Source organism: Pseudomassariella vexata, assembly GCF_002105095.1.
Source record: "Pseudomassariella vexata strain CBS 129021 chromosome Unknown BCR38scaffold_26, whole genome shotgun sequence".
In the NCBI taxonomy this organism is placed as follows: domain Eukaryota; kingdom Fungi; phylum Ascomycota; class Sordariomycetes; order Amphisphaeriales; family Pseudomassariaceae; genus Pseudomassariella; species Pseudomassariella vexata.
In genome coordinates this window covers 335660-350807 of record NW_024467981.1, presented here as the reverse complement: position 1 = coordinate 350807, position 15148 = coordinate 335660, and the positions used below count along the sequence as shown (strand labels likewise).

Here is a 15148-nt window from a genome sequence, read left to right as displayed (position 1 = left end):
AGGTAGATCAACATTCTCGCAGGTACTGAAATACAATAAATATGATAGTATTGGGGATATATTATAAAATCGTAGTTGGTCTCTACGTAACAAATGACTGGCCCGCCTGCGAAAGAAATGTGTTTATCGACTGTGTCGCTGCTTGTACCGCGTGTATTGTCTGCGGAGACATGACTCGTTGAAGCTGAGACGATAGATCATTCATGTCAGTTTGGATTGTTGAAATCGCGAGCGTGATAAACGGGCCAGCACCAGTTGCCTTCATTACCGCAGACTGTAGGCCGTCAGGAGAGGAACCACAAATAAGTTGAGGGGGTACAATTGAACCTACCTTTTTCTGAAGACCAATGGCCGCAGCAGATACCTTGGGCAAAACGGTGGAAATCTGCCCAGCAACTGCCGCATTGTCTTGACTGCTCAGGGCTTGGCTCGCCATGACGCTCTTTGACACAGTCTTGAGAGACTGGTCGACCGATTGCACAGCCGAGGTGAGCGGGATGAGACCTAGTAGTCCACTTTGATATGCGTTGATCGCGGTAGTAAAGCTGTCAAGACTACCACCAACAGTGGAAAGACCCGACACGATCGATGTAGCATTCGATGCTTGCCGTACCTTAACAAGAGAAGAACCGAAGGCTGGGGTCATGTTGTAGAGAAAGATTAACCATTTCAAATATACCATGATGGGTGTTTCGCTGTATATCCAGAAGCAGACAAGTGGATAATCTTGGAAGAGGGTCAAATATTAAATGAAGAGAGTAACTTCGCGTATTTGCTCCAAGACCACGTGTTGGAGGGCAGGCAATCACTGTAATATCAATTTAAAGGACGATCCTACCCGGAGTCTCCGTGAATATCTCGAGGTCTTGCTTGATGCTACACATGTTTCATAACCAGCGCGGGCATGATTCATCATGGAGTTGATACAAGTTATTACAACCATGCATTGCCAAATCTTGCTATTTAGTGGACGAAAACATATGCGGAAGGCTTCGCTCGGCGTGCGATGTTTCATCATTGGCCGATTAAGGCAAGTGATTCAACGTCCCAACTTTGGATGGACTGAAATGAAGATGTGCATTTAGCGTACAGCGACTCGTGCTTATAACGTCTCCTCCCATGGCGATTAGCAACTAGGGCCTGGCTGATAGACTTCAGATCATAGTTCATTGAAAGGTTACAACGCGACTTTCCCAATTTAGGGACGCTGACGTGTCTCGGCCTAATACATCCACGTCTGAATATAGTCTGAAGTCTTAACGTGATCCACAAGTCAGTGACTCACTTTCAACCATCAATTCAATATTAATCAAGATAACTTCACCACAACACATCAGATCAATTCAACTAAGCAGAATCTTATTCATTAGATGTTTCTAATTCTACTTGACAAGTCCGCGTATTATACCCAGTCCCCCCGCAGACACCACAACGTCTTGCACTAGTTACGATCCTTTTCCTTAGACCATTACTTTTATCTTCCTCACCCTCTACTGCCTCGATATCACCCTTGGCTTCCCGTAGCTCTTGTGAATCAGCTACAGTAATTGTACCTCCATGCTGTATTTGCTTATTTTTAGTTCTGCGACGTTTACTTAATAGGTGGTTAGTCTCATAGAGCTCCTTATTCGCTTGTCGCAGAAGGGCAACCTCATGCATTATTAGGTGAGTAGCCTTCGCAATTGAGTCTACAGAGCTCAAAATATGGGTTATGGAGCTATTTTGATGCCTCTGGACACTAGTCTTAATAAGAGTTCATTGATAAGTAGCCTCCAGGGTGGTAGTAGGAGTCTTGGAAGTCCAAGTAGCAGCCGGCAATTGAGGGTCGGGCGACGGTGTACGGGCTTTTAGAGCAACATCTAACGAGGAAATAACCCTTTCTGGATCCAATGGAACAAGTCCAGCCGCTTCGAAGCCAGACCGAATATTAGATTCGGTCATTGCCTTATTAGATGCCTCTAGAAATCCAGATGGAAAATCCTCCTTCGCAACGTAGGTTTGGTGCTTTTGCATTCGCTTCTCAATATAGCCACTATAAGTGCGTTTTAACACACTAAAAGGTACTATATCGAGAGGCTGGAGCCGATATGATGAATAGGCAGGCATACAAAGAGGAACAATTCCCGTTTTTTCTGGATTCCTCGAAATCCATCGAGTGATGGCTTTCGTGGCCGTCGAGAATTAAAAGACGTTTCGTACCCTTTGTACGGCTCCGGGTATGTAAATTAAAATGATTTACCTACTCTACACCTAATTCATTAGTTGTCCAAGCATTACTGGATAGAGAAACCTTCCAGTCGCGTGGTAAGGCAGCGTCGCGGTACCAGGAGGCAAGGTGAATTTTCCCCGCGAAGATAATAAATGGAGGTACTGCCCAGCCTTGAGAATTGATGGGTTGGATAACGGTAACCTATTCCCTATCACCCTGCTAGGCTTGTCTAGGCCTACCCTTTCGTTTAGCACTTGTAATGACCATTCCAGTCATAATCATATCTATTAAAAACCCTGTCTCGTCAAAGTTATATATATCTTCCCGCGTGATCCCGTATTTCGTTATTATATCGGCAACAAGCTTAAACCACGCGCGATATACGATAGGATCTTCGTTAAATGCCCTCTGGTAGTCAATTCGACGATTTAAACGCGTTCGGAGGAGTGGTTATCGGTTAACGAAATTTGAAACCCAATTCTTGCCCACGGGTGGCGCGTCGCGTACCCGTCGGAGTATATTAGCCATATCGATCACGTTTTGAAGGCGGGGAGGAAATACTCGCGAATCTAGCTCAATTATACGTCGAACAATCGTCTCTTCTTCCACCGTGGTCAAATTCCGCTTCGTAGCGTTATGTTACACGCAAAGGTGGTCAAAGATTTGTGAGGTTGTAAAAGCATGACATTCTATCTAGTCCTATGGAGCACGAAGGTTGGACTTAGTCCCGAAGGGCTAAGTCATGTGGTAACCTTGGTGGTCTTGGCAAAGCCCACCAAGGTTGCCTAACAATGCCCCCTTCAAAGAAAATATCAATGTCATCTCTGTTCTCTATCCGTCCTCTATTTCGTTTGCTTTTTCCTTCGTGTGGTTCCTGTTGTAATTATCGCCACTAGATTCCACCTAGTTTAGGTGATGTTCTTTGCCAATTTGTCGTAGCGATGTATTTGTTGCTAAGGTAGATTCTCGAAACTGAGCCTCGGCGGCCCCATCTTTGTGATTTTTCGTCATCCTTATAGATCTGGGTCGCTTTGTAATGTTCCTCGTGGCTTGGCAGTTCGACTTTTAGGGAAAGTTGTGCTGTGTGAAGAAGAAAAAAGCTTCTGCGGTGTAGTTGTTTTCTCTTGCTCTTTTGGTCACCACACGGCCGCTTATATATCTTTCAGTGTTGCTTTCCTTGCCGTTTTGGTCTTTTCCTTTTTCTTCGGTTCGGGCAGCTTTCGTTGGCAATTCGACTTTTTCGATGTTCTCGATGGGGAATGCCGGCATTGACAATACTTACTGATGGTAGAAATCGCCCATCATACGATGTAAGGCAAATGGATTGAAAATTTGTATGATAATTTGTGGTTGAACCAAGTCAAGGTTCCAAAGGCCGTGGGGTGGAAGTTTATGAGGATGAAGTCTAAATGCTGATTAATTTGCTCGCGATGACGTCTTTGTCGTTGATTTGGCTACACCACGACAATCTGCTTTGCAGTGACAGTGCAAAGTCCGAAAGGTTCGATCAGTCTTTGCAGTGACAGTGCAAAAACCGATGGATGCGATCAGTACGATTTGTGATGAGTGTAGAATGCTCGCGATGACGTCTTTGTCATTGATTTGGCTACACCACGACAATCTGCTTTGCAGTGACAGTGCAAAGTCCGAAAGGTTCGATCAATCTTTGCAGTGACAGTGCAAAGACCGATGGATGCGATCAGTACGATTTGTGATGAGTGTAGAATTCGATGGTTGCCAGGCCGGTTTACCTTGGTCCCCAGCAAAGCTTACTCAACCGAGTGACCTCGGGCAGGGCTTTGGTAGGGTAGGTTGCTTTTGTCGTCACCTTTGGATCGTTGGACAACCGCAACGATCGTCAGGGAAAAAATTAGTAGGTCCCTTGTCGAAGAAGAGATGCTACCATTGTTACACGCAAAGGTGGTCAAAGATTTGTGAGGTTGTAAAAGCATGACATTCTATCTAGATTGATTGATTGATTGAAATTTAAAGTCTCATCACGTGAGACGTGCCGGGCGCAGTGCCGGCATGGTCAATGCTAGTCGAATCTATGTTACAGGGGACTGTCTTCATCTAACATTCCTGTTGTCATTCTATCTAGTCCTATGGAGCACGAAGGTTGGACTTAGTCCCGAAGGGCTAAGTCACGTGGTAACCTTGGTGGTCTTGGCAAAGCCCACCAAGGTTGCCTAACACATTTTTAGTAACTGCGATAACCCAATCAGGCGGTAATGGGCTGTTTTCGTACCATGACGAGAGGTGGGTTTTGCCGGCGAAAATGATGCACGGAGGGAGGGCATAACCGGATGACCCAACGCCTTGAATAACTGTAACCCATTCCCGATTTCCTTGCTGGGCTGCACTAGGCCTTCCGCGCCGATCAGAAGTCGTCACGACCATTTCGGACGAGATTTGGCCCATCACAAAACCGGTCTCGTCGAAATTGTAGATATCCTCCTCCTGGATCGCGTATTTCGCAATTGTATTCCGTACCAGGTCAAACCACGCGCGATACGCGTCGGGGTCTTCGCAGAGGACTCCCTGATAGTCGATCCTTCGATTTAAACGCGTCCGGAGGTCTGGTTGTCGTCTTACGAAGCTCGAGGCCCAGTTGACGCCGACGCGTCCCGCGTCGCGACTTCGAAGTAATCGGTTGGCCATATCTTCAACACCACTCAATCGGGGAGGAAATGCTCGCGAATCTAGGTCGGGTATATGTCGTACGATTGCCTCTTCTTCGGAAGGAGTCAACTTTTGCGTTGGCGATCGCGTAATCGCTCGAGCGGTTTTACCGTCGCGTCGATACGCAAGGGTTCTAAAAGGTACATTATAGATCTGACCAGCGCGACGTACACTTAATTTTGGATCAGATTGAAGCGCATGTAATGCTAGAATCATATCACTTTCATTCCAAGAACCAACCATAGTTATGTGGTGAAAAACCGCAGGTCAAAGTGATAGCGTACGAAAATCTGCCGAAGTGTGCAATTGGACCGTGGACTACGTTATCCGTAGTGTTAAGGTAATATCGATCCTATGCAAATACGAGCTCAAGTCTTAGGCTAAGATAGAGAATTAGATAATACACTACGGGGTTTGGTGACATTGGTAACTCGCCCCCTGCAGGAATATATTCCATTGGAGCTGATCATAGACTCAGTTAATTCCCTTGAATCCAGGCCTTAACGGAGGCTAAGACAACACATCTCAAGCCTAACAAGCCTTCTTGTTAAGACGACGTATTCTTTACTTAAGGTAGTTAATCTGAACCGATGCCTTTTAGGTTCTATTCTGTCATTTAGTCTCATCGCTCTTGATTACTCCATAATCCGTTGAGTCTGTGGTTAGCCTCACGGATTTCTAACTGCTGACCAGTTTCAACTTTACCCTTCATGGTTGATAACAGTGGACTATTCCAGGGGTATGTCATGGAACGGAGACTATGGTTTCATGGTCACGTTTCGAATTGATAGTTTCTAGGATGGAGCGGGTTTGTAGTTACAGCGGTAGGCCATATTTCCAACAAACCGCCTATGATATTAACTTGATGTCTCGCGTTTGCTCTTTATATCTTCACGAGCTGAACGCCCATTGGCTTTACGGTTCCTATTCAGCCTCGCAGTTATTTAAAGAAGTCATCTATATTTCAACTCCTCCTATAGCTCATGATAGTGCAGTCACTGGGGGTATATGTCCGTTCGCTCATTCCTCGTCCCTCATGAAAAACCCCTGCGGCTGCTGCTGGTATATTTCTTCCGAACGTATCCTACGTCTAGTAACGGCGAGTCCAATCCGTGCTTATGTCGTGATTCCAATCCATACCAAGTGGCTGTATTGGTCTTGCGACTTTGCGTCGTGAACTGACACCGGCCATGTATGCCAAAATCCATGTCCGAGAAATGCTTCCGATTTTAGAGGTTTGAGATGCTCCCCAAGTGCCGACGAATGCTTCCATCCCTTAATCTCCCAATTCGCAAAAGTAAGTCATTTTTCTTGCGCCCTTGGCCTCGTTTGTTGGGTTTCTCTTCGTCTTTAACGCATGACACCCCGACCATGTGTGCGTTTTAACCGCCCGCCAGTTATCGCGGCTTGACAAACGTCACGGCTAACTTGAAGAAATACTATAGGAAATCCCTACTTAAAGTATCGCGAAACCAGCCTCTTCCAAAAGCTCACCGGCAGGCAGCATAGGCCGGCCTTGCATGGGGAAGGGCCAGAATAGAGGATTCTCGATACTTGTGGCTTTGTGTACCATTGGTACTTGCTCAGTGACGACTTCCATCTTGGGTAATTCTGCTGTGTCTCCTTGTGCCTGGACGTCTTCCATGCCGTCAAAGCCGGAAGGCTGAGGTGGGTTCGCCGCATCACCCCTCGTTTGTGATTGCTTCTGCGCATCGGGACCGGGCACACCTTCTTGGCTACGAATTCCCCAGACACAGGTAAAGTCATCCACTAGCACATTTGGCACGAAGAAGTTGAGGCTGCTCGTCGACGACGCTGCGTACTCGTCACCATCAAAGTCCTTGGCTGGTATGTTGTGTGGGGGCGGTATGTTGACTTGGATATGCCATTTTTTGGCCAGGTAGCGTAGGATGTGCAAAGCTTGTTCGGCGAAGTGGTGACAAGGTGCCAATTCAGTCAAATCCGCGATCCCCTGAGTGATGGCCTCGGTCACACGGGGGCTCAGTTTTGATGTTGAGTTGCTCGATGGCGAGCTAGATTCCTTTTTCATGTCGGACGACGAATGAGGGTGTGCGTGTAACGTCGATGCGTCCTCGACCTTGGCGGTTGACGCATTTGAGGTGGCAGCGGGCGAGCCTGGCTGCTCCGACGAGGTGTGTGCACCCACAGCGAGGTGCATGATTGCCGACGTGAGGACAAAATACGGGACGAACGACGGTGTCCGACGAAGGGTATATAGTTGAGAGTAAGAGCGCAGCAGGCCTTGCATGGCATCGGCAGCTTGCAAGCAGACATCGCGAGGGATAATGCTGGAACCCACAATGCGTAATTTGATGAAAGGGCGAAAGAGAAGAAGGATGGCGAAATGGTAATACATGCTAGAAGCGGTTAGTTTGGGCTAAGCCAATCACTTCCGGACGAAAACATACTGGGCAAACAGCACGGCAGGAGTGAAATTGTGTCCGAGCCGCAGAACTTCGGGTATTCTGTCGTACCAATTAAGATACTGTGTGTAGATATTAAGAAGATCGCGGCTCGTGACGGGCCTGCCAGGTGAGTGGAGGACATAAAGTGATTGGTGAACTAGTTCGCTCAACTCGCAGAAACACTTATACACCGAACGCACGTTCGAAGGCTGTTCGAAAGACCGTTGCAGAGGCGCGCCTAAGTTGTTAGAACCTAAAGTCAAACCTCAACAACCAAAAGTCACCCTCGATAGAATCGGCACTGAACTCACCGTCGTCCGTGTACGGTATCCATAAACTTGCTTCTACGTCGTCAATTATGGCCGGCTTGGGCGGGAGACGAGGGAAGCAGGAACATTGAGGGAGTGAGCCCGTTGCCAGAGACCAAGCGCTAGGCCGTGTCAGCCGATTTGCGTTGCATTTTACACATCGCACGTTAAACATTGGATTGGAGGACTTCATGATGGGTTTGCTTACTGGTCAAGGGCAAAAGCCCCCCAAAATGTAGCGGCTTGAACGGCCAATTCGTCTTCGTCGTCGTCGTCGTGGATCATGTGGAGGCCCATCTCAATTGCCATGCGTACACTTTGGCCCGCATAATACCAACTCTCCGAGTCTCTTCCACAGCTAGCTTCCCTTATCGACATGATGCCGAGAGCCTGGATGGTGGTCAATGTGTGATGGTTGGTCTCCCGATAGAGCAACCGGAGAGCCTCTTTGAAGAAGTGGTCGCCTGATGTGTAAGGGTCGTCAGGGTTGGCGCGGGTGTTGGGCTGGCTCGAGAATCTGCAGCCAAGTGCCAGCATGGCGTTCACCAGGATCGGGGAGCAGTATCTATGCCGGCCGTCGAGGAAGTCTTTGAGGAAGTGTTCTTTGCTGAGAGAGGCAAAGGTCGGATATTCCCAGCAGAAGTAGAGTGCCAACAGATGCTGCACCAAGCTGGCATCTCCGGTGACGTTGGTCCATGTACCGGCGGGAACCTTCATATCGGGTGAGTCGAGCGAGGCGAGTATCTGATCTAGCCCTCGATAGCGCGCACCTTCGGTGGACTGGTCCTGGATCCAGGTCCCGACTCGGCTTTGCGGTGGTACGTCAGAAATCCATTGCATGGCATCTGGGTGGGATTCGCTTCTGGTGGATACGGTATGGCTTTGAGTGGAGAAATTCCATGGGCTGTTCTGATCCACGCCGCCGCCTCCTTGTGGCTGCTGCTGTTGATGTTGAGTTTGTGCTGGGTGGCCCATGGAGCCCATCGGGGCATATCCACCAGGGCCCAAGCCGGCGCCGAAGGCCAAAGTGGGAGAGAGTGTCGTGCTTGTTGCCGAGGTGGGTTGCGCCAGGATGGACGAGGTGGTACCACCCGCGGGAAGATTGCTGCCGAGCCAATCCGAAATACTATCAACCGTCTGGCCATCGCGCAGTCTCCCCAAAATGTCCTCGCTCAGTTGCGTCTGGACGAGTGCAGACAGGACATGATCACTCTGGCGCTGTTGCCGGCGCAGTGTCTCGATCTCGTGGCGCAGGTGCTCCTTGGACTGGCGTACCGGCACTTCGTAGATGCATTCAACATCCTTTTGTGATTTGCACCTCGCGCAGGGCTTCTTGCCATCGCACTGTAGAGTGTAAGCTTGTGCCAGGGTGCCGAAGACCGACAATGGCCACGAACCTTCGCACGCTTTTTGCGACATTCGGTGCAGGCGTTGGGCGTGACGACGCCGAGCCCTCGTCTTCTCTTGTTGGCGGCGTCGGACCCTGTCGCATTGTTGGTGGGAGCTGGGTGCTTCTCCGACGTTGAGGACGACTCGGGACCACTCTGGGAGCGGCGCTCCTTGGTCTCCTCCTCCATTGGTGCAATCGGCGGCATCAGCTGTATGTGGCGGACATGCTCAACTGGTCGGCGTCGCAGTGTCTAGGCATTCGTCGCTGTCGCAGTAGGGGGGGATCTTCTGGAATCACACTCTTTTATCGCAATCGATGTGACTTCAGGAGTCTTGATGTCGTGCTCAAGTCGAATTCAGACTCGCGCATGCGCTGGTTCCGAACTTCTCACGATTGGTGTTGGGCAGGGCGTCATGTGAGGCGTTATGCTTAGTAGAAATTTCGGTGTTGTAGATCTATGAATATTCCAGTAAGAAACAATGAATGCGAAGACTGCAGACAAAAATTGCGACAGGGCGCGCAGCTGGTCGTCGGCAGGAATGTCGTTCGAACAAGGATTTAGTAGAGTCTGGAGGGCAGAGGCAACTTCCCCGTCAAAGCTCCCGTGCCACAAAAGCTCCCTCTGTTTTGATTTGCCGAACAGCTTTCAGCGCTTGAGAGTGCGGTAATCCCTGTAAAGTCCACTGGTTAACGCCCGCACTATGGACCTTTTACTCCCCTTGAGAACCTAGAGCTTCATCTCGTGGCTTCCATTCCTATGCTCAGCATCGTCGCATGCACGGGGGCGTTTGAATGACTATTGCCATGATGCTTCCATGGAAATTCTGCTACACTACAGACTTCATGTGATGCGTTTCGACGCACACAATCTCTTACAGTACTAATATCTAAAAATCTAGAACTCAGCTCGATATTTTTGATCTGTGGTGACGTCAAAAGCGGGACCTGGGGAAGAAACAGGCGACTCCAGCGCTAGTGGACGGGCGAGTATCCGGCTTCCCGCTGGTACCTGTGAAGCACCCGACTTGAGTGGGCAAGCTGTGAAGGAACTCTTCAAACCCCCTTTAGACTGGACGGCTCACCAGCGAATCATAGACGAATTGCAACCACATTGGCAACTCGCCATAGCCGGTGTCTCGTAATCGAATTCGTGGATGTTTCAACTAGTAATTATCATTAGGTATTCTAGAGTCAAGTACACACATTGAAACTCTTGCTCGTTTCCATGTTAGCCTATTCCACCCTTAAAATCCACAAGTAACTCTGCAAATATAAGCATGCAGTCCGCTAACATTAGAAAGGTGTAAGGAAAGAGCCGTTGTGGCGGGCCGGTCTCAGCTTGTCAGCTGAGTCGGGAGGGATTCGCCCCCGATCCGGTAGAACCCCGGAACCGCCCAGCTTAAGAGGAGAACTCGAGACGCTCGCACCTAGTTTAGATTCTTCAAGAATCAGTCTTGCAATATACGCACCTATACACTGGCCTACTTCTAGCTACCCTTTGCACTACCTGACTATTATATTGTGAGACGTGTGGTATCCTCGTTACAAAAGGATACGCTTTCACTTAAGCGACACGCTGCTTAGATACTATGTCACTGTTATGTGGTCGGTGCGGCGCCTGTGCTACTGCTAGGATAGTTGGCCCTGCCTTCCGCTGTAGCTTCTTATACTCATCTTCTATAGTTCAATATTTGGAATATTCTTAGATGATTATGTTTATTAATTCTACGTATTTATTTTACTGCTATTTGGTATTTCTCAAGTTTAGCTTATAACAAGGTAGAGATACTACGAGTATAAATTAGAGTTTAGATACTACATAATCTCAATTATATAATACTAAAATAAAAAAGAAAGAGAAAGGGTTAAAAGTATACGTAATTCATGTCTAGGATAGTATATCCTGGGGTATCCCTACCTAGTATCTCTATATATAGTAGGCGTTGTATTCTCCCTCTTGTAACGAGGCAGAGGCACGTAGGTACGAATCAAGGTTGCATATCAGTGCATCTCTATTGTTGAATACTAAACTAGGGAAGAAAGAGAAGGAAAGGGTTACAAGTATGTCTGGCCGTTCTCCTATTATAAGGGGAACGCGCTCGTCCAGATCAGGGCAGGCCATGTCAGGATGTCCCTGCTTATCGTCCATGTGTCAGTCGTCACACCTCTTCTGTGACAGGCTGTGCCTGAAATGGGATCCGGAGCTGCAAGAACCTTGCGTCCGGATCCAACAAAGGAACCATCGAGGGCATATAAAACATAGTTTGCGTTCTCGGAAAACTCGCTTATTTTACTTTCCTCCTCAGTTAGATAATTAACAGTATTTGGCCATGTTGAGCTGTATAGTTTCGCAGTGAGCCCGTCACATCTTCTAAGAGGATCACTCCTAAACCTTAAAATAGTACCCGCATGCTTACTTCTACGATCTCCGCTGATGTCCACGGTTAATTCCGCTCTTAAGGAGCGGAGCTTAAAGCCCTGTCCTATTACACGTGTATCTGACCAATAGGATAGGGATTCAAGTGATTGATTGCAGTCGATTGACTGCTGGTGTGACCTTATGTCGGGAGGGATAATCATTCCTCCTATGTGACTATGTGTGTGGCTTGTACAGTGGCTGTAACCCAACAAGCCCCTTTCCTAAGTCTTTTACTACTACACTAACCGTACTAGAGGCTTAGCCTTCTTCACATGCTTATTAGCAGCGAATGAGTGTGATTATGTTGCCTGGAACTAATAAGTACGTCGACTTAGTCGTTAATGTTCAAGCAGCGAGACATTAGCGGGGAACGCTGTGATTAGCTGTGCCAATCCATATTAGTCAAGGTTCATATCGTAATAAAATTTGAATTATCGCAGAAGCGTAGATTCACACAGTCCTGAAGAAGTAAATTCTTGAATCCTGTACTAGTATCTTGCTAGCGGTTGGTGCTAAGAGTATAGGTAATTATATGCGTTTGGGAGAATCAGCCGAACGACTGGCATTGATTTACGCCCTGCGATGCGAAGTTTTCTCCACGATTCCCCAACGTGATAGCATAATGTGGACGCCCTATTTCAGAGACATATTATCTCCCGTGACGGTACGTGATCAACACACTCTACGTCACTGCGGCCTCATAAGAAGCAGAATTAGCTGTCGTTTGACTCCGGATTCGAAATATCGTAATACAGTATCGTGAAAACTGCATAGGCCTGGCTGATCCCAACACTTGGCAGAAGGGCACGGGAAAATGACTGAAGAGTCCTGTCTGTTGCTTGCGGCCTCTTCTATAAAGAGCTATGCTTACCTGTTTAAGGACGGAAATAAACCCAGATGGCGACCTGCACTCAAGTAGTAGTTGAATAGTAACAAGAATACGGGCCCTTGGTCTCCAACCTTTAAATTATGCTCCAATGGTCTTAGGGGTGTTCGGATTCGAATGCAAACGTAGATGTTGCTGTAGTTAGCGAGGAATTCGGACTGAACATGGAGACGGCAACACAACGTCAGTGGATATGCAATCGCACGAACATGGTCATAGTGAGCCACGAGTTGTGGAATACCCACCACATCCACATTTAAAATGGAACTTGTTGTGATCCAGCATCCCATATCCATCCCGAACTTATCGTATTGGACTCTTGGGGGTTATTGAGGATTGAGCAGGATATATTTGGCAGTCTTCATATTGTACAAATTACTTGTAAAGACTGGTAAACATGGGCGAATTTCATGATATACAAATCAATAGGACAATACTACTAGTCCGTAGAATGTGAATGGAAAGGCCAGTTGAGAGGCAAATCCTACGCCACGCAGCCGTTACCCTAAAATAAAATAAAACAAGCATGCCTGCGAACCACCGTTGGAGTCAGCCTGCCGATTTTCACTAACACAGTTTTCCGCTGGGCGGTTTGGGTGGTGGTTGCGTCTCCAACGGTAGTGTCATCGTAAATCTCAGCCAACCAGCTGGGGATACACTATTATCGCTATTCTACGTATTTGCCCGGATATGTTTCCATTGAACAAAACGCCACCCATGCCTTGATGCAATGCAAGTCACTGAAATTTTCTGCAGCCTTCAACATATTACTCGCCCAAAACGAAACATGCCATATACCATGACCACAATGCTTGCCGACCACTGCTGGGCTCTGGCTTATCCTTTTTTTCGACAAACGACCAACTTCATTGTTGCCCTAATACCTCTTTGTTGGGCTCCGACTCTTAGTCGGACTGCGAGCTCTTTCTTCTTTGCTAGGACTTCGGTTTCTCCTAAACGACGGCGGTGGGAGCATCCTGAAACCACTAGGTGACGCATCGGTGTCGGGGGTCTCATCATTGTTTCGCAGCAGGCCACCCTTGAAGTGGCGTGGGGTCATGGGCATCATGCTGTAGTACTGCCCTTGCTGTTGCTGTGATTGAGCCAACATGTGAACATTGGCGGTCTGCGAGTGTTGAGGCTGGTGGGGCACCGTGGTGAAGTTACCGGGGGTGCTTTTGAATAACGAGGCGCCACTGAAGCATAGCATGGCGAAGAGGAGGAAGAATACGGCCTGAATCGGTTACTTTTGATCAGTGGAGGCGGGCATCATATCGTAGTGACTTACCAGAGTCTTCCAATGCATCGTCTCAAAAATCTCATTGATAATCTCGACGATATTCTTGGCCCCAAGCTGGACTCGGCGGACCTTGTCAGGATCTTGGTTCATGCAGGATTCCCACTCCTCACACATGAGATTCATGGCCGGCAATCGCTGCTCTTTGGGCGCGCAGCGGTTCTCGGCGTAGTCCTTGGCGCACTTGGCCATTTCCTCCACGACGCCGGCACGAAGCTCTTGCCTTGCTGCCCAAAAATCGTCTTTGAAGCCGCTGATTATGATCCACATAACCCAGGTAACGATTCCTACAATCACGAGGTTGAAAGCGAGTTGCAGCCAGTAGCCAAGAATGGCGGGCGCATAGGGGTGCTTCTGGATTGTAGACAGGAAGTTGGTGAACCAACCCTTCTTGCCGCGTGCTCGGCTAGTCTTGTTCGGAGACGGATCATTGGGTCGAAATGCGCTGTCGTCCGAGTCCGCGCCCTCGCTTTCGTCCCACTCATCAGCTTGTTTGTAGGGCAAACGATAGCTGCCGATGTCCTTGTCTTCTTGACGCCTCTTCCGCTTGCGCACCTTGTCCCTTGTATTGAACACGACCCTTGGTATCTCCCCCTTGCCCGACGCCTTCTTGCTAAGCAGCGCCCTGTTTCGTGCAGGGGTAATGGCCATCTGGCCAAAGCTGCGCGAGTTCTCCATCTCGGGTGTGTCGGGACAGTCGGACCCGTCGGTCGCGGCTGGACTAGACTCGGCGGCCGAGACTTCGGAGAAGACGTCGTGATCCAAAGGCTTGCGGGGAGTTGTGAAGGCACTGTTGCGGAAGGCAGGGGCGGTGGCCGTTCTTTGAAGTTGCGGGTTGGATGCGAAGGAGCTATGCCCTGGTGTGGCAGATAAAGGTTTATAAGGACTGCTCTGCGTGCGGCTGAATGAGCTTTGGCCAAAGGTGCCTAACTGTGAGCCAAATACGCCGACTGTGTACGAGCAGTCAGAGTTTGCTCAAAGAGCCAGCAACATAGGGTTGGACAGAAACGCAGACGCGGGTCACTCACTATTCTGTTGCGCCTTCCTCGTAGATGTGACAAAGGGACTGGTGGGATCCATAGGACCTTGAGTTTGATATTCCCACTCCATGGGAGATTCGTGTGTACGTTTCTCCATTTTTTCCTGCGCTGGACCCAATTCTGCACTCCAGAGTAGCAAACGAGGAATGACAGCGAGGTTGATGATGGAGTTGGGGTGGTGGAGCGCACAGGCGGTGATGCAGCTGGCACTTTCCAGCTTTTTGAGAGCTTCAATTGCAAAGCCGGGTCAACGCTAAGCCACAGTAAACAATCAAGTACGCCACGCCACCTGCAATCGCGCTCCTTCTCCCGTGCAGTGGATGCTGCTTGGGGGCAAATTCTGGTTCTAGTGGAGGTTGCCGGTGAGGCTGAAATGAGCTTGGGCCGTTTTGCTTGAAGCTTGGGATTTTATCGATTGTTCCAAGGCCAGGGTCCACCGCAACATTTCTTAGGCCAACCAACCACCATCAACTGCACTCCGTCCGATCGTA

General features: G+C 48.7%; 3 protein-coding genes across 3 annotated transcripts; all 3 read right to left on the bottom strand.

Annotated features, from left to right (window-relative positions):
- Positions 1 to 82: 82 nt before the first annotated feature.
- Positions 83 to 646, bottom strand: BCR38DRAFT_414886 (hydrophobic surface binding protein A-domain-containing protein; the record flags this gene model as incomplete). The annotated part of the gene is made up of 2 exons (XM_040858981.1): positions 83 to 274; positions 332 to 646. The coding sequence occupies 2 exons, from the start codon at positions 644 to 646 to the stop codon at positions 83 to 85; spliced, it is 507 nt and encodes a 168-aa protein (XP_040709772.1).
- A 5561-nt stretch (positions 647 to 6207) lies between these two features.
- On the bottom strand, positions 6208 to 9345 carry BCR38DRAFT_123938 (fungal-specific transcription factor domain-containing protein). The gene is made up of 5 exons (XM_040853495.1): positions 9023 to 9345; positions 7834 to 8969; positions 7629 to 7747; positions 7321 to 7570; positions 6208 to 7269 (listed from the first exon to the last, which is right to left on the bottom strand). The coding sequence occupies exons 1-5, from the start codon at positions 9218 to 9220 to the stop codon at positions 6348 to 6350; spliced, it is 2625 nt and encodes an 874-aa protein (XP_040709771.1). The 5' UTR covers positions 9221 to 9345; the 3' UTR covers positions 6208 to 6347.
- Positions 9346 to 12708: 3363 nt separating this feature from the next.
- BCR38DRAFT_452232 (Di-sulfide bridge nucleocytoplasmic transport domain-containing protein) lies at positions 12709 to 15013 on the bottom strand. Its single transcript, XM_040861511.1, has 3 exons — positions 14646 to 15013; positions 13609 to 14567; positions 12709 to 13554 (listed from the first exon to the last, which is right to left on the bottom strand). Exons 1-3 carry the CDS (start codon positions 14752 to 14754, stop codon positions 13198 to 13200), a joined length of 1425 nt encoding a protein of 474 aa, XP_040709770.1. The 5' UTR covers positions 14755 to 15013; the 3' UTR covers positions 12709 to 13197.
- Between the last annotated feature and the right edge of the window lie 135 nt (positions 15014 to 15148).